The sequence below is a fragment of the Hylobates moloch genome, unplaced genomic scaffold (genome assembly GCF_009828535.3).
Source record: "Hylobates moloch isolate HMO894 unplaced genomic scaffold, HMol_V3 SCAFFOLD_8, whole genome shotgun sequence".
NCBI classification, from domain to species: domain Eukaryota; kingdom Metazoa; phylum Chordata; class Mammalia; order Primates; family Hylobatidae; genus Hylobates; species Hylobates moloch.
Genome location: NW_026652283.1, coordinates 103748377 through 103767141, shown reverse-complemented (window position 1 = coordinate 103767141; position 18765 = coordinate 103748377). Strand labels below are relative to the sequence as shown.

General features: G+C 44.1%; 2 protein-coding genes across 9 annotated transcripts in view; one reads left to right on the top strand and one right to left on the bottom strand.

The window, feature by feature from the left end:
* The window catches only part of RARB (retinoic acid receptor beta), a 776321-nt gene extending 759142 nt beyond the window's left edge, over nt 1–17179 (top strand). For all 6 annotated transcript variants that reach the window (XM_058441891.1, XM_058441890.1, XM_058441894.1 and 3 more), the window contains 4 exons: nt 751–927; nt 13747–13951; nt 14769–14927; nt 16618–17179. In XM_058441891.1, coding sequence (XP_058297874.1) covers nt 751–927; nt 13747–13951; nt 14769–14927; nt 16618–16814 — 738 coding nt within the window. In that variant the 3' untranslated portion in view covers nt 16815–17179. The remainder of the gene's footprint in view (nt 1–750; nt 928–13746; nt 13952–14768; nt 14928–16617) is intronic.
* A 1034-nt stretch (nt 17180–18213) lies between these two features.
* The window catches only part of TOP2B (DNA topoisomerase II beta), a 68369-nt gene continuing 67817 nt past the window's right edge, over nt 18214–18765 (bottom strand). For all 3 annotated transcript variants that reach the window (XM_032162276.1, XM_032162278.1, XM_032162277.1), the window contains exon 36: nt 18214–18711. In XM_032162276.1, the coding sequence (XP_032018167.1) occupies nt 18541–18711 (171 nt within the window). In that variant the 3' untranslated portion in view covers nt 18214–18540. The remainder of the gene's footprint in view (nt 18712–18765) is intronic.

Sequence of the window (18765 nt, the reverse complement as noted above, 5' to 3'; positions counted from 1 at the left end):
ACGTTATCTAGAGTCTCAGTCTGATTCAAGTTTGATTTCTGGCCAGACTATTTCATAGGTGGTGGTGTGTTTTTCCATCAGGACATCAGCATGACAGGTGGCCTGTTTTTGAGAGATTAACAAGTACTGATGGTCAATGCTTAGAGCCATTCATTCATCAGAGTTAGAAAATGGTGACTCCTCATTCCTTTCTTGTTTGTTAGCTGGATAACTGCATACAGAGAAACTCCCTCTCCTCTGTTACTTGATTATCCAGTGGTACAGGCATAAGATTTTAGGCATTTTAAAAGGATGAATCCAGCCGGACACAGTGGCTCACGCCTGTAATCCCAGCACTGTGGGAGGCCGAGGCGGGTGAATCATGAGGTCAGGAGATCGAGACCATCCTGGCTAACACGGTGAAACCCTGTCTCTACTAAAAATGCAAAAAGTTAGCTGGGCATGGTGGCACATGCCTGTAATCCCAGCTACTTGGGAGGCTGAGGCAGGAGAATCGTTGAACCCGGGAGGTGGAGGTTGCAGTGAGCTGAGATCGTGCTACTGCACTCCAGCCTGGGTGACAGAGTGAGACTCCGTCTCACACACAAAAAAGGATGAATCCAGGCTAAAAAAAAAATGTAGCTGTCCCACCAACAACCTGCCTGCTCAAGGCTGACATGTCACCCCCTTTAATTGGAAACACACTGAATTTCTCCCCTCCTATAGAGCTTCCCGGAAACTGTATCTGATGACATTTTCTCTCTCTCCTAGAATTCCAGTGCTGACCATCGAGTCCGACTGGACCTGGGCCTCTGGGACAAATTCAGTGAACTGGCCACCAAGTGCATTATTAAGATCGTGGAGTTTGCTAAACGTCTGCCTGGTTTCACTGGCTTGACCATCGCAGACCAAATTACCCTGCTGAAGGCCGCCTGCCTGGACATCCTGGTATGTGCCTTTTTGAGCTCTCGATGGGTCTGGGGAGGGAGGGAGGGCACCGTGGAGGGGAGTGGGGGGACCAAGAGGCATTGAAGATCTCCAGAGGAGATTTTGAGTTTCGACTCTAGCACTCACCTGACTTAGTACGTGGACTCACCTAGCCTCTGGCTCCTTATCTGTGAAGTGGGCTGAATTCCCATCCCTCAGGCTCACTGACGTCTGCGAGGCTCAAATGGGCTTAGGTTGGCAAACTCTACAGGTGAATGCTGATCTGTTGTTTCAGTCTTCCTGAATGTTTATAAGTTTACCCCAGACACCCTGATTTTACAAGAAATAAAATCATCACATATGCTCCCAGGACCCCTGGCACCTGTGAGTAATCATTGCCACTCTTCCTCAGGTCTGTTTAGCAAACAGAACAAATAAACATTCAAGCTTCCTGTACGACCACCGCACACGGGGACCTCTCTCCTCCTAAGTGGGAGTGCATTCGTGTGCTTAATTATAGTAACTGTATTTGCTTTGCAGAATGGTTTATACCCAAAGTTATGAAAGACCTAATAAAAAAGCAATGTTTTTACAGCACTTCAAAAGCTGATTTTACTTTCCCTATGTTCTGATGCATCCCTGGAGGCCAGTCCCCCATTCCACTGTCTCCATGGGCCTCTCTGCATACATACGTCTAATGGGAGCTGCTCCCAGCCAAGGAAACAGTCCCAGCCTGAAGCCCCCACCAGGGAAAGAGAGGGTGGACATCCAGCCTGTGGAAGACAAAGTGTGCTGACCCCCTTACCCTCTTTAAGGCTCTAGAAGCAGTAGTGTGAGCAGGGCAGGGAGCCAAGGGGCATCAGGGATCCCCTTTATACAGGTGAGGAAACTGAGGCCCACAGACGTGCTATGACTGAATATTTGCATCCTCCCAAAATGTATATGTTGAAGCCTTAATTCCCAATGTGATGGTATTAGGAGGTGGGGCCTTTTGGCGGGGGCGATTAGGTTTAGGTGAGGTTACAGGGTGGAGCCCCAAGATGGAATTAGTGCCCTTATAAGGAGATGAAGCCACCAGAGCTCCCTTTCTCTGCCTTGTGAGGATATAGCAGGAGGGCAGCTGCGACCTAAGAGGAGAGCCCTCACCAAGAACCCAGCCATGCCGGCTCCCTGACCTCAGACTTCCAGCCTCTAGACCTAGGAGAAGCAAATGTTGTTGTTTAAGGGGCCAGGTCTCTGTTATAGTAGCCTGAACTGACTAAGACAGGAGGGCAGGGATCTTCCCAAGGTCACAGATGGGGTTGGTGCAAGATCGGGGGTGGAGTGGGTATAGAGCCAGAGTGGTACTGGGCTACCTCCAGGCCTAAGAGGATGTAAAAGAGGATAAGAAGCATAAACAGGAGCCCTTAGGGATAGCAGAGATGAGAGAGTTGTGGGCCACAGTGAGAGAACAAGCTAGACCACCAGAGAGTAACAGAGACAATTTGGGCAAATCAATAATGATGTCAACAATGAGCTATTAGAATAATGAATGTAAATTACTGGGCCTTTTAATGCTTTCCTGACAAGAACTTAAAATTTAACACTCAGTAGAATTTCCCCTAAACCTCATAACACTTCCAAGATATTAGCAGAGACTGGAGTTACCACCACAGTGTCTGAGTGATCTGTGAGGTGACTCACAGCAAATCAAGTCCACAGCAAGCAATGCTGTGTCATTCTGACAGCCCTGCATCACGCAGCCACCCAGCAGGGCCTGGAGCCTTCCCAGGCCTCAGACTCTGACCTTGACCTTCTGCTTGTTTCTTAATCCTTCTTTTGTCTAGTTGCCAGATGATGACAGTTTGTGATACTCAGCCACAACATATGGAGTGAGAGGTAGGCTTTGAGATCCTCCGGGAAAGTGTCTTATTTCTGCACGGCCACACACTTAGTGATCAGGGTGCAGTCTCCACAAGATTTAAGTCCCCTTCCTCAATTTAGAAATCCCCTTCCTGCCTCCAGCAGCTCTCTTCCCACATCTCAGCTTACACTGAATCCTGCAGCACTCTTCCAGCCCCATGGATGCAAGAATTAGCCATTAGCCCCTTGGTAGAGTCAGGTAGAACAGAAACCAATTTTTGTGACCTTGGTGAAGTTATTTAACTTCTCTAAGCCTCTGTTTACCTATGTATAAAATAGAAATGCAAATCAACAAGGCATTAAATAAGGTAATTACTTAAATGGGATTAAATATATTAACAGCTGTAATACCTAGCATGTAGTAGGTACTTAGCCAATGATGTTGACAACAAGGCCAAAGTTGGGTTAACGTGGGCAATTTCAGCCCTGTGGTGGGAATCAGGAAACCTTCAACCACTCCTTCGTGGGCCATGGGGGTGAGGAGTCTGGGTTGGGGTGCAATAGGCTGGGGAGGAAAATGTCCTGATAGTTAAAGGGCAAAGACCTCCAGTCATACCAGACAAAGCTTGAAGGAATACCCATTTGGCCCTAGGCAAGAGCTTGTTTCCAAGAATTTGTAGCAAAGGCAATTAATCACAAGATCCTGAAAGTACACAAGTTCAAAGAGCATATTTTGAATGAGAATATTAACTGGCAGAGCTGTTTAGAAGAATCTTCTTATCTAAGTCATTGATATATGGACAGAGTGGGACAGAGTAACCAGGCAGATGGACAGACAGACAGACCCAGGCTGAGGTTATTCTCAGACCCTAGAAAGGAAATCCAAGCTGTCTCAAGGGTCACCAGCCCTGATTGAGTACCACCTGTTCAGAGCCACGTGTCTTGTTGTGTTGTGTGTGGTCTCTCAACAAGACAAGGTAATATTTCTGACTGCATGCCTGCCAGGGCTGGCACTTTCACAGGAAGATGCGGTCAGCTGCGGGACATGCAGCCAAGGCTCTCCAGGAAGGGTTGATTCAGAATCATGAGGTGAGAGGCCTCATAATACAGGCAGACAGGGATGGAAGGCCTCACCTGTCCTGCCCTTGCTCCCCTTCCAGGGGAATTTCCCATCCTAGCCTCTGCCCGGTGGGGACCATTTGGTGGGCAGCCCACAGCCGGGCTTCCTTCACAAGGTTGGGGCCAGAAGATTCCGAGGCCACACTTTGAGTTTCATGTTTTCCCACAGGAGCCAGTAGCCAAAAATGTCTCTATTAAGATAGGCAGCCTCTTCATAACCACTGCAGATGGGTTTTTTATGTTTCTTTCTTCACTCAAGAGTTGGTAGCATCCTAGGGCTGTGTTCAGGCAAGCGAGGGAGCCCGGGAGCAGGAGTGACCCCTTCACTTGGCTCTGCCCTCATGTTTCCTTCTCGTTCAATCTCCTTTGTCTCCTTTACGCCTTTTCTTCCACTCCCTCTCACCTGCCTCTTCTCCTCTGCACGTAATTAGGATCAAGTCTCTCTCAACTTAAAACAAAAATCATAAAAACAAACCTTGAGGTGGTCAGACTTTGGTTTCTCTGCCTCTTCTCTCCCTCCACCCCCCTTCCCTCCCTCCCTTCCTTCTCTTCTTCCTTCTGCGAATATCTGTTGATGACCTACTGTGTGCTGGGCACTATTCTAGGCTCTGAGGAGGCAGCAGGGGGAACCAAGCTAAAACCCCAACCCTCATGGAGCCGACCTTCTCCTGGGGGGACACAGACAGTAAGCAAGCAGATACACAGATTAGACAGCATCTTACATGCAACAAAGGAGAACAGAAGCAGAATCAGGGATGGAGCACAACAAAGGAGGGCTGGGGCTTGTTTCTGTAGCTCAGACACCGGTGGCATTTGAAGAAACCTGAATGAAGAAACAATTTCCCAGTGTTTCCCAGAAAGAGCCAGGCCCAAGAAACGACCCTGATGGGAGGGGTGTGTGAGTCGTGGGGAGCCTAGACAGAGTGGAGTTCAAAGGCCCTGGGGCATAGGAAGCCCTGGCAGGTTGGAGGAAGTGAGTGTGCCTGGAAGGGAGTGAGCGGGGGCGGGGTGGTGGGCGGCGAGAACTTAGATCCCGGAGTGGGGCCTGTGATCGTGCACAGATTCTCCTTCTTGATATCCTATAGAGTCACTGGGTTTTGAGCAGAGGTGTACCGCAGTCTGACTTTTGGTTTAAACGTTTGCTCTGTCTTGTCATGTAGCACTGCGTTAATGTTGGTTGAAGTCATGATTCTCACACGTATTTACTGAGCACTTACTTTGTGGATGTGTGATGGCAGAGTGGAGAGTCCCTGCCCTGTTGGACTCTACATTCAAGCTCTCCAACCCCGCCTGGCCTGCCCCTACTTTTGCCACAGTATTTATCTCCTCCACTCACCACCCCCCCAGCCCACTGCACCCAATCCTGGCTCCACATTGATCCTGCTTTCCTTCAGCTTGCCCCAGCTGTTGAATGTGAGCTCTGAAACTAGCTTGCCTGGGTTCAAAAGCTTACTAGCTGTGTGACCTTGGGAAAGTTACTTCCCTCTCTGAGCCTCAGTTTCCTCGTATTTACAATGAAGATGGCAATAGAAGCTTCCTTTCAGGCTCTAGAAAGCGTGAAATGAGGTGGCACGTAGAGCTTGGAACAGTGTGTGGCACCCTACAGGCCTCAGTTTTGCTGAGTATTATTGTTAAGTTGCACTGTGCCCTCAGGGGTCCTGTTATTGTCCACATTTTGCAGGTGAGGCAGCTGAGGCCCAAGGGGAAGCCAAAGACCCGTAGAGCTCCCCCGGGAGAGTTTCCAGCCTCTGGATAAAGGAGGGCAAAATTGCTTTTGCAAAGTAGAAAACCTTGAACAATTTTCGGATGAGAAAATGACTTGCTTTGCCAGGGTTTGTTTAAAGACTGTGGTGAATTCATTAAGTAGCTGTGTTTTTTACAATGAAATTAAACCGTGTGGGAACACAGCAAGGGATAATGATTCACTTGTGATTCTGAAGACAGGGTTTTCATATCAGCCCCGTGGGCAAATGATGGGGAAAGCTGGTATGTCACAGTGATGCATGGGTGGTGCAACCAGGCCACTCAGCAGAAGCAGCGAGAGGGTCCTTCCTTCCTGGACCGGGGCTCATGCCATCTTGCCTCTGCCGGGGTTGCCCCTGTAAAAGAGCCATTGCCTAGGTTTCTCAAAGCTGGAACCGGGACTGACTGTATTTGTCAACACGGGAGAAAGCTCAGAGAGGGGAAATGACTTTCCCCAGGTTGCACAGCTAGTGAACAGTGGAGCCAGATGTTGAACCCAGGCAAGCTGCCTTCAGAGCCCACATTCAACAGGTTGGGCAAGCTGAAGGGGAGCAGGCTCAGTGTGGAGCCAGGACTGGGTGGGTGGGATGGGTGAAGGAGGTAAATACTGCTGTAAAACTGGGGGCAGGCCAGGCGGGGTGAAAGAGCTTGACTGGAAAATCTAGCTGCCCATCTGCCCCAACTCACAAGGGTGCCTCTCTCTGCTCTATCACCTCCTGGCACTGCCTCGAGCCTCCAGCCTCAGTCAAGCTCTTTCCTGACCCAGAGCCTTTTTACATCCCGTTCCCTCTGTCTAGGTTACCCACCCTCTTCTCCTCATGTTCTTCCTGGCCTATTCCTCATCTCAGCTGAAATGCCATCTCTTCAGAAAAGCCTTCCTCGACCAGCCACCCGATTCCTCCCTCACTGCAGGTCTGTCCCGAGCTCTTAAGGCGTAGCGTAATTGCAGGTGCATTTCCCAGCAGCTTCTCCTCCAGTCTGTTGTCTCAGTGAGAGCAGGAACCATCTTAGGGTTGATCGCGGTGGCAGGGTTGCAGGCTCAAAAGGGGGATTTAGTGAATATTTGTGAATGAATGAATGAGCAAATGAATTAAAAGTCAAAATTCAAATTCCAGCATATACGCTGCTTTTGGAATATCACGCCTGTTAAGGCTGCAAGATTTAAAGTCTTTCCCTACAAGACACACGGCTTCCTGAGTCCTGCCACCCACTGCCCTTACTGCCCCCAAGGAAAATATTCCCATGCCAGTCACGGCAGCACCTTCCTTCTGGTGACGCAAAAGTGACGGCCTGTGTGACTTCAAAATGTGATTTGTGGCTCCTTGAGACCCTGGAGACCGTACAGCTGTATAGCCATGGAGGGCCGTTCCCATGTGAACCTGTCCCTCCCTCTCCCCTTCCTGGGGACTCAGTAGAGACAAGAGCCCAGGCTGGTGGGGAGCGAGCTCTGGGCTTGGAGCCCCAGAGCCTGAGCTCAGGCTTCAGCATTGTGCCTGGGCATCTGTGCCATCATGAGGAGGCCCTGGGTCTCTCCTAGCCTCAGCTTACCCACCTGTAGATGTGGCACGATTACCCCATGAGGCACCAGGAATTGCTATGGGGTAGCCAGTGTAGCGGTTAAGAGGGTGGGCTTTGCAGTCCAACTCCCTGGGTTCAAATCCCAGCTCTGCCATTGAGGAGCTGAGTGAACTTAGGGAAGCTAACTGACCTCTCTAAGCCTCAGTTTCCTCACCAATTGAATAAGTAGAATAGTAGCTCCTCCCCATTTCGGTTGCTGGAATAAAGAATTGAGTTAATTAGTTCCTGGCACATAGTAAGTGTGCCAGGAACTTTAAATAAGCTGTAATCATCAGTCTGGAGTAAGCCTAGGCTGCCTTTGTGTGAAGTGTTGTGTCTGAGCTGCTAGGCAATAGCACCTGGGTCTGTGCTGTCTAGTTCAGCAGCTGCAAGGCAGCTGTGGCTCCTGAGCACCTTGAAATGTGCCTGGTGTGAAGCGTGTATTGCAAAATAAACACTGTCTTTTAAAGACTTAGTATTTAAGCATGTATAATAATTCCTTAATGGTTTTTTTTGTATTGATTACATGTTGAAACAAAAATAATTTGGACATCTTAAGTTAAAATAGATTATTAAAATAATTCCATCTATTTCTCTTAACATTGCAAAACAATGGCTGCTAGACTGCCGGTCTACAAAACAGAGACAGTAACAGTAACAAGGGACTCCTGCTGCTTCTAACATCTGTATTTTCTCCTCGGTTAAGGCAGGCTGGCTACAGGTCCCATTGGGGAAAACATTTTGTTCCTATGAGCTCATCACAACAGACACTATATGCGCTGCATGTGTCTTTGTTATTAGTATCACTACTTAAACATTGTTACTAGTATCACTACTTAAACATTCCCACAGGCATATGGGGATAAATTGTCAAATCAGATCAGGATCTGCCCACATGTTGCCAAACACAATCAGTGTAGAGTTACCAAGATGGGTGAGCAACCTGAGCTTTCTCCTTTGCCTGAAAACTGGGCGATCCCTTGATGCCTCCCTCTGATGTTTACAAGATAGAAGAGAATCTGATGAAGGAATTCAGTTTATTCATTCAATAAATATTCATTAACCACCTGCTGTGTGGAGGACACTGTTCTAGATATTAAAGACACAGCAGAGAGCAAGACAGGTAAAGAGCAGTCTCATTCTCAGAGCTCATATTCTAGAAGGGAGATAAGCCAGGAAACTCAGATCGTGACAACTGCTATGAAGAAAAGAAAATAGGGTGGTGGTTTGCATTGTGGAATACTACACAGCAGTGAAAAAGAATGAACTATTGCTGTGTACACTCATATGGGTGAATCGCACAGAGAATAGTGAGTGAATAGAAGCAGACACAAAAGAGAATATTCTGTATGATTCCATTGATCTGAAGTTCAAGAACTTGCAAAACTAACTTGTAGGAATATAGGTCAAAATAATGGTTACTTTTAAGGAAGAGGTTTGATTAGGAAGAGTCAAAGGAGCTGGTAGGTGCTGGAAATATTCATATCTTGATCTAGGTAGTAGTTGCACAGGTATATGGTTAGGGAAAATGCCTTAAGCTGTACTCTTGAGATTTGTGTACAGCTCCAGGCATGTGTGCTGTATTCATTATCTATTGCAGTGCAACAAAATACCACAAAACTTAGCAGCTTAAAACATAAGCATTATTATCTCCTATAGTCACAGTGGGTCAGGAATCTGGTACTGACTTCATTGGGTGGTTCTGGCTCGGTATCTGTCATGAAATAACAATCAAGACCCTGGCCAGAGCTGCAGTCATCTAAAGAATTCCAGAGGCTGGAAGCTCTCTGCCTCCACAGTCGCTTATCACGTTTGTCTAGGAATGTAGTGCTGGTTATTGATGGGAGGACTCAGTTTCTTCCTCTGTGGACCTGTCCTTGGGGCTGGTTAACTGTCCTCTTGAAATGTCAGCTAGCGTCCCCAGAGCAAGAGATTCAAGAGAGAGCAAGCCAGAAGGAAGTGACAATGCTTTTTGTGACCTAGTTTCAGAAGTCACACACCATCACTTTCACCATATTCTATTTGTTGAAAGCAAATCACTAAGTCCAGGCCACACTCAAGGGGAGGGGAATTAAGCTCCACCCCTTAAAGGGAGTAGGATCGAAGAATTTGCACACATATTTTTAAACCACCACACGTTATACCTCAGTTTTAAAACAATGCTATTTCCTATTCCAAAAACCAAAAGGGTGGTGGGATAGAAAATAACGGGTTTTAGAAAGCATTTTCACTGAGGCTTTAGAGGAGGTGACGTTTAAGTTGAACTCTGAGAAAAGAGCCATGTGAAGATCAGGGAAAAGCATTGAAGCCAGAGGGAAAAGCAAGTGCAAACACTTTGCCTCAGCAGTGAGTCATTGAAGCTTCACAAAGAAGACCAAGATGGCCAGAAGTTCATGAGCAAAGGAAAGGAGGGGTAGTTGAAGTTGGCAAGGTAGGGAGAAGCCACTGAGGCCACAGAAAGAAGTTTGGATTTTATTCTGAAGGTGACTATAGAAGCCATTTGAGGAGTTTTCTCCTCTGATGAACATTTTGGACAACATGCTCTGGCTGCTGTGGTGGATTGACCGCGTAGTACTCGAGCAGGAATAGAAATAAGGGATCACTTCAGAGGCCCTCACCATAAGAGAGGTGATGGAAGCTTGGTGGACAAGTCCCTGGCTCTGCCTCTGGGGTCCCACATCATCAGATTCTTCCAGGGTTCCGTTATCAAGCAGGCCTCCCCCAGGACACACACCGAACACACACTCCCATCAAAAGCAGTAGAGAGATGCACAGTTGTCTTTGCTGATGGCAAGAAGAGAAGGCTCTTTTTGCCCTGAGGAGGATCAACTTTGACCATCAACTGGAGCTTTGTGTTGTCCAGCAGGGCCTTGCTTTGGTGAGACAGCCTGGCCTAGGCTATTTTTACCCATCTTGTGGGGCCTGCATGCTGGTCTTTCCAGATAAGATGCCTTCCTTTCAGACAAAGAGTGTTTTAATCCTGGAGAAGTACTTGGTGGTTGCCACTGGCATTTGATTTTAGTGTGACAAAGTGAAGCGACTTGGGTTCTCTGCAGAGACAGAACCAGCCGGAAGCAGTGAGGAGGATGCCTTTTTCACATGGGGGCCGTCCTGTTTCAGGCTGGGGCCGGGGCAGGGAATGGAGGCTCCTCAGATAAAAGAAGACATTGAGCAGTCTTCCTTCTCAGGCCATGTGCATTCCCCTCGATGTACCAGTTGTACTTGGTTTCGGCTTTGAACTTTCTAGGAAGAGAGGCAACAGAACATAGTTTAAATGCCTCATCAGAATCCAAATATATTCTAACTTTTGAGGAGGAAAGCCTTTTCGAATAGAGTAGTTAGAAATATTTGAGGGCTGCAGTTCGGATATGGATTTCTAAGTGAGTTATTGGTAATTTGCAAAGTCCTAAATCCTGGTCTTCTGTTTCTTCTGTTCCTTTCCGACAAATCTCTGGATTCTTTCATTTTTGCAGGGGACAGATCTCATGCATTCATTTCTTGGAGGCATGTTAAAGCTGCAAAGACTTATTTAGTACCCATTTGATTCCAGACTAGAAACGTATCCCAGGATTTGGGGCCCATAAATATTGAGCATACTTTGTTGTTGTGGTTGTTGTTGTTGAGACAGGGTCTCACTCTGTCACCCAGGCTGAAGTGCAGTGGTGTGATCCCAGCTCACTGCAACCTCCCCCTCCCAGTTCAAGCGATTCTCCAACCTCAGCCTCCCCAGTAGCTGGGACTACAGGTGCGCTTCACCAGGCCTGGCTAATTTTTGTACTTTTTGGTAGAGACAGATTTCACCATGTGGGCCAGGCTGGTCTCGAGTTCCTGGCTGCAGATGATCCATCCGCCTTGGCTTCCCAAAGTGCTAACTTTGACTGTCACTTGATAACTCCCTGCATAGGCAGTATTTCCTAATGTTTCTCCAGGTAGTTGAAGGAACATCAGGCTGGGGATTGGGAGACCTGTATTCTAGGCTCTAGCACCATTGCTTGTGTGATCTTGGGCACCACACTTCTCAGGGCTTTCAGGGGAAATGTGAGGCTTTATGCCCAATGACCTCTGGGTTTTCTTACTGCTCTGACATTGGGAATGGCTTCATACCCCATCAGTTACCAAGATGAAGTGAAACAGGTCAACTAGTTGGGAACCCAGTGGAAATGGCTGGGCTAGCTCAGAAAGGCCCCTGGGCAAGTAGCTGGGAGGTGAAAATAACCACCCATCCAATGAAGAGCGATCATGGTAGTGTTTTGAGAACCACTCACATTAACGATCAATTGCTAATTCACTATGCCACTTGATCATATAGTAGGAACATTAAGAAGTTTGAGGACGTGTCCTGATTTAGATATCTCTACCACCCCTCCCAATATAAAATGAAGTTTCTGTTTCCAGGCCACAAGCTCTGCACCCCTCTACACCAGGTAGGCCACCGTGAATAGTTATGCAGTTATGTGCTGCACAAAAGTGCCCAGTAAGGCTGATATAGAAATCAGTACTGGGCTAAAGGTTATCTAACCTTAGAGAGGTGTCTAGGTTTGAGTACTGGCATGGAGAGAAAATGAGGCAGCTATGGAGCAATGGTTAAAAGCACAGGTTCTAGAAAAAGCCTAAATCAAATCATTCTACTAGCTTATGTGACCTAGCATAAGCTATTCAGATTTGTTTCCCCAGCTAATAGTAACAACTCATGGGTTGATAGGAGAAATAATATACTAGTGTTTAGTATGGTACCTGGTAGGTGATCAATAAAACATTAGCTATTACTGTATGTTAGGGATGAAGAGTCTTACTCATTCACAGTTTTCCTCTTGGAGTTTTAACCAATAAGACTGAAGTCAGACTTTTAAAAATATATACCAACAGAGGCGCTGCACCCTCACTCTATAGGATGTCCTGGTGCCTTCCTCCATATCCACGCTGGAGTCCTTTGTGTTGGGAGAAGGCTGGCTCCTAGGTCACTGCCTTCTTGGAGATTTAGAGAACCCAAAAGCATGTGACCATTGCAGTGCAACTGTCCCATCATGGTTCATGTGGTCCAGTGGGTTTGAGGCTCTTGTGGATCCACCACCAATCAGATAGGGCTGTCTTCCCCATGGGAAGTGTCCTGGTCCCAAACCGCCAGTGTTTCCCTGATAAGATGAGAGATTTGACAGAAGTTTTTGTTTTAGGAGACCTGATGGGAATATGGGCAGGATGGAGAGGGTTTTACTACCCCTCCTAGGTAGAGGTCCTGTGTCTTCCTCAGAGGCCACTCCTCTCTGCACATGGCCATGTAACAGGAATAATGCAGGCCTTTCTGATCACATCTGTCCTCCTGTAGGTTGACACTGAGGTGGACATTCACAGGACTATACCCAGTCAAATTAAGTGCCATTATCTGGGAAAAACTCTCAACTTCTTCAACCTACTGAGTTATTCACTTTTGTCTAGTTGGGATTCATTTCTCTCTGTGCTTCAAGCAGCTCTGAAACTTTTTCAGAGGGAAAAGTAAAGTATGGAAACCTGGTCAGCAGAGACCCTTTATTGTTGGTGCAGAAATGTGGTTCTGGGTGGGAAGTGCTCTGGAATACACAGAGCTCCTTACCAGCATTTAGGCTTAATAGGGCAGTGGAAACATGAACCAGGATTGAGTATCTACAGAAGCAAGGCGTTTTTAGTTTGTTTTGCTCTGAGTGAGGCCTAGAGGCACAGGGCAGTGAGCAGGAGTCTCCTTAGTAGCTGGCGCCCCAGGGGGCCAACAGGGTTACGTGTCAAGCATACACTGGGTGGGACTGGGAGACTCTGGCAGAGTGACTCAGGCTTTTTGCCTGTAGAAATCCTGCCTACACTTTAGGGTTCGGTTGAAATGCCACCTCTTTATGGATCTGCCCTTGATTTCCTCTTGGCTATTTCTGAGCTTCCCTTTTTCTGAACTCCCTAGTACCTTGCTGGTTTCACTCATGTCCCCTGTATTACAGCTGTCTGTGTAACCGTGTGATCAGAGGCATCATGGGAGAGAGAGCCTAACTTGGGTTTGAGTCAGATTCAGTTACATGTTAACTATGTGACACTGGGCACATCACCTAACGTTTCTGAGCCTTAAGTCCTTCATTTATAAAATAATATTCACTTTACCAAGCTGTTTGAAAGACTGAATGTAGGGTATGTACAAAACTTGATATATACTATGCATTTAATAAATTGTCATTTATTGTAGACTGTAAGCTCTTAAAACATAGAATCTTATTCATCTTTTTTTTTTTAATCTCCAGCACCTGGCACAGTGCCTGGGACATAATTAGGTACTCAGTAAATGTTTATTTGAGTCAAATAATGAATTACTTTTAAGAAGATATTTCTCAAAATTTTTTGTGTCCTGTTTAGTGTTTCCTAAAAAACTTTAGCGCCTGAGTTTTGACTTCTGTAGTCTCTTAATGAAAGAGCTAAAGAAGACATTCAACATGTGAAAGGGGGACAGACTGCCCCATGTGATGTAAGAGCTCCTTGGAAATCTTCATGTTATTTCCTGCTTACATCTGATTGATGATTTCAGGACAGGATGGCTTAGAACATCCATAATTTTTTTTTTCCTTCCAGATTCTTAGAATTTGCACCAGGTATACCCCAGAACAAGACACCATGACTTTCTCAGACGGCCTTACCCTAAATCGAACTCAGATGCACAATGCTGGATTTGGTCCTCTGACTGACCTTGTGTTCACCTTTGCCAATCAGCTCCTGCCCTTGGAAATGGATGACACAGAAACAGGCCTTCTCAGTGCCATCTGCTTAATCTGTGGAGGTACCAACTATGTAGAAAAGCCTCAAGAAAGTCCATGAAGAACAGTTTATACTTGTAATTTGTGAAAAATTCCTCACTTCCCTTTTAGAGTTGTTTTACATGGGAAAAGATGTGAATAAAGCCAGGCATACATGCCTGGTTTCATTGTGTTTTTCCATATTGTTACAAGTTAACTAATGGTATTTGGGATCCTTCTGCTCAGAAAGAAACCCCAAAAAGCTATTACTCCAATTGCCACAGGTTTTGTTTTTCTCTTAAAGGCAGGATCACACTATTGTAAAATGAATTGTCTGGGGACATTTGAATGATGACAAGGGACTTGCATGTGCTGTTTGTTATCTAGTGGGTAGGCATACAAGTATTTGGCTGGGCCCTCCCACCAACCCTTGCAGGACTGGGTTAAAATTTAGCTTTCTTCTTTGTAGTGACCCCTACTGGCCTACAGGAGGCTGAATCGTAAGTGGTTAAAAAGTAATGGTTTTAATTAAGGAGCAGATTAACTTTGTGCTAAAATAACCATCCTTCTCAAGATTTGTTTTAATTCAGTTCAGTAGTGACACCTTCTGGTCACAGGAGGTAATTCTTTCCCTGGGACAAAAGCAACCAGCAATCAAAATGTTTATATTACCAAGGGGGGGGGCGATTTTTTTTTTTTTTCAAGTATCACTGCTTAAAGCAACTGCATAAGTCTGCAAATTTGTGTATGTAATTGAGTTACCAAATTAATGAACTCATAACAGTAGAAATAAGGAAACAAGGAAGAGGGGAAAAAGGCATAAATTCTGATTTTGTTTAATACTTTATTCCTGGTATCTAGACCGCCAGGACCTTGAGGAACCGACAAAAGTAGATAAGCTACAAGAACCATTGCTGGAAGCACTAAAAATTTATATCAGAAAAAGACGACCCAGCAAGCCTCACATGTTTCCAAAGATCTTAATGAAAATCACAGATCTCCGTAGCATCAGTGCTAAAGGTATGTCTTTGTGCTCTCAGTACTGTAGTCACACAGTGGACTTGAGGGCCTTACCAGGTTGTGTCGCTTTATTCAATTCAGCATGTTCAATGGCTGCTTTTAAAGTCTTGGAACTCATTTCACATTGAAATCAAAAGGAAATAGTATCCCTCCCCTCTCAAAAAAAAAAAAAAAAAAAAAAAAAAAACCTCAAATCTTACCCTATTCAATTATCTTAATGATCGAGAGCTTTAAAATTCATGACTGATTAGAAAAACATTGTTTTCAAGAGAATGTACTATAACAGGCTAATTTTCTAGGTTCATACATTTAATTCCAGCTTTCTACACATCTCTGGTTTATGTAACCTTGACTCCAGTTTTTCTTGAATATCCAATCCTTTGTTAAGTTTCTCTCAATCACTTTAGCCATTGCTCTTTTGTATATAGGCAGATTTTTTTCTGCACACTTCTAAGCAAAGGAATTCTTGCCTTCCTAAGAGGTATAAATATTCTTTGCCTAGTGATTTTCTGTTTATGTAGCAACTCAAACAATTAATAGAGGTGCCTAGATCCGTATCACAGTTGAGTGTTTAACAGTAAGGTTTTTCTATGTAGAGAGACAACTCAGCAGCTATCCCTGGTACCAAATGGGCTGTTGTCATTCTTACTCCGTCTCTGAAAATGTTTGCTAGCCAAAGAATAAACTCTGTATTTCAGAAAGTGCTTAAAAGCACAGGGAACTTGTTTGACAAGCAGTCTTAACTCTTGTGCTCCTTCTAAGAGGTCTCCTCGATGAGCATTCTGAATTCATCCTTGCATGGAATTAAGAGTAGAAGTAAACAGCAGATACCAGTGTGGTTGTGAATACAGTATCTTTGATTTTTAAAAATGAGGCTGTTTAACTTATTCTGTATAGATGACTAGACTAGTGATATCTAATAGAATTTACTGCAATTACAGAAATAATCCGTACTGTCCAGTTCAGTAGCACTAGACACAAGAGGTTCTCGAGTACTTGAGGTGTGGCTTATGCAACTGAGGCACTGTTTTTCTCATTTTATTTAACAAATTTAAATTTAGCTACCTAGTGGGTATTGTACTGGACAGAGTGCTGCTAAATCAAGTTGTTAATAATCACTGCACATTGTGAATTCCTCTGTGGGTAACTGGCATCAACCTTTTTCAAGATACACTTCTTTCATCAGGAACTTCTCTTTGTAAATTGTTATTTCCTGAAACTGACTAAGACATCATATTTAAACGTCACCATATCTCTGCTACTTTTCCATACAGTAAAAATGTTTTAATGATGTAAAATAAGGATAGCCTCTGGGAGGCATTGTTTGCATAATTTTCTGTTATCAAAAGGAGCAATCGTATCAGTTATTGCTTGCATAGAAGACGAATGAAGTTCTAGCAGATCATAAAAAGACCCTCTCCATCAACATACCGTGAGTCTGAGCTGGTTACTAACATGATTTTTGGTGGATGCAATTCCCATTCCAAATACATTTATCTTTGTATTTATGAGTGTGATAGTAATCGATGGATCCTTTTCAACAAAAAGCCACCTGGTATCTACATTTCATAATTCATAAGCAAGAATCTTAGGAAACACCTCTGTTAAAATATATGAAAATTGGTCCCTGGTTATCTGTCATAGCTTAACTCCTTATCTTAACCAGATTTCCATTATTTCTTTTGAAAAGGTGCAGAGCGTGTAATTACCTTGAAAATGGAAATTCCTGGATCAATGCCACCTCTCATTCAAGAAATGCTGGAGAATTCTGAAGGACATGAACCCTTGACCCCAAGTTCAAGTGGGAACACAGCAGAGCACAGTCCTAGCATCTCACCCAGCTCCGTGGAAAACAGTGGGGTCAGTCAGTCACCACTCGTGCAATAAGACACTTTCTAGCTACTTCAAACATTCCCCAGTCCCTTCAGTTCCAGGATTTAAAATGCAAGAAAAAAACATTTTTACTGCTGCTTAGTTTTTGGACTGAAAATATATTAAAACTCAAGAAGGACCAAGAAGTTTTCATATGTATCAATATATATACTCCTCACTGTGTAACTTACCTAGAAATACAAACTTTTCAAATTCTAAAAAATCAGCCATTTCATGCAAGCAGAAACTAGTTAAAAGCTTCTATTTTCCTCTTTGAACACTCAAGATTGCATGGCAAAGACCCAGTCAAAATGATTTAGCCCTGGTTAAGTTTCTGAAGACTTTGTACATACAGAAGTATGGCTCTGTTCTTTCTATACTGTATGTTTGGTGCTTTCCTTTTGTCTTGCATACTCAAAATAACCATGACACCAAGGTTATGAAATAGACTACTGTACATGTCTACCTAGGGTCAAAAAGATAACTTTGTCTTGCTTTCATGGAATAGTCAAGACATCAAGGTAAGGAAACAGGACTATTGTACAGTACGACAAGATAAGGCTGAAGATATTCTACTTTAGTTAGTATGGAAGCTTGTCTTTGCTCTTTCTGATGCTCTCAAACTGCATCATCTTTTATTTCATGTTGCCCAGTAAAAGTACACCAATTCCCTGCACTAGCAGAAGAGAATTCTGTATCAGTGTAACTGCCAGTTCAGTTCATCAAATGTCATTTGTTCAACTGTTAATGTCACTTTATACTAAAAGTGGTTTACTTGTTTAATGACATTTAATGACATAACTACACAGTTAAAAAAAAAAAAAATTTTTTTTTACAGTAAGTAAGTAATGATAGCCTCCAAGGCAGAAACACTTTTCAGTGTTAAGTAAGTTTTTGTTTACCTGTTCACAAGCCATTAGGGAAATTTCATGGGATAATTAGCAGGCTGGTCTACCAGCTGGACCATGTAACTCGTGTCCTTCCTGATTCATGCCTGATATTGGGATTTTTTTTTTTTCCAGCCTTCTTGATGCCAAGGGGCTAATTAATATTAACTAACTAACTCCCAAAGACAGACACAGGCATAGAATCTGCCTCCTTTGACCTTGTTCAATCAATCACTATGAAGCAGAGTGAAAGCTGTGGTAGAGTGGTTAACAGATACAAGTGTCAGTTTCTTAGTTCTCATTTAAGCACTAGTGGAATTTTTTTTATATATATATATTAGCAAGTCTGTGATGTACTTTCACTGGCTCTGTTTGTACATTGAGATTGTTTGTTTAACAATGCTTTCTATGTTCATATACTGTTTACCTTTTTCCATGGAGTCTCCTGGCAAAGAATAAAATATATTTATTTTAAAGGTGTGTGGCAGCTTTTACTACACCTTTATCTTCAGTAAAGAGACAGAGAACACAGTTCCATTTTTAATGTTTAAATTTCATTTCAAAAAGCAGGTCTGTAGTTTGTAACCATGACAATTAATTAAAATCTGTGCTAATGCACGGCAGTCTATAACAAGTCTACAAGCCAATCAGACAGTACGTGACATTTCAATGAGTAAAAAAGAGCATAAAACTGTATGTGTAAGAACAAAATGTTAAAAGGCCTACCACAATAATAAAAAACCGTCAATTACATCATCACATTAAAATAAGCCAGATGTACAAAAGTCTGAGACAGAAAAGACAAAAGGACAACACAAGATACTTGTTGAAAAATGTTTGTGCTCTTTGGGCACTTAATTAAACATTGCAAAATCAACGTCTTCTTCTTCTTCATCAGACTCTGCAAAATATTTTACTTCTTTCCTAGCCCGACCGGTTCGTGGCAGAGAAGGTGGCTCAGTAGGGAAGTCTGAGGGGAAGATGTCCACATCTGAATCCTGATCAAAAGATGTTTTCTTCGGTTTCTAGATATTTTTTTCAATAGATTTAAAAGTTATGAAAGGAAATAAAGACTAGTA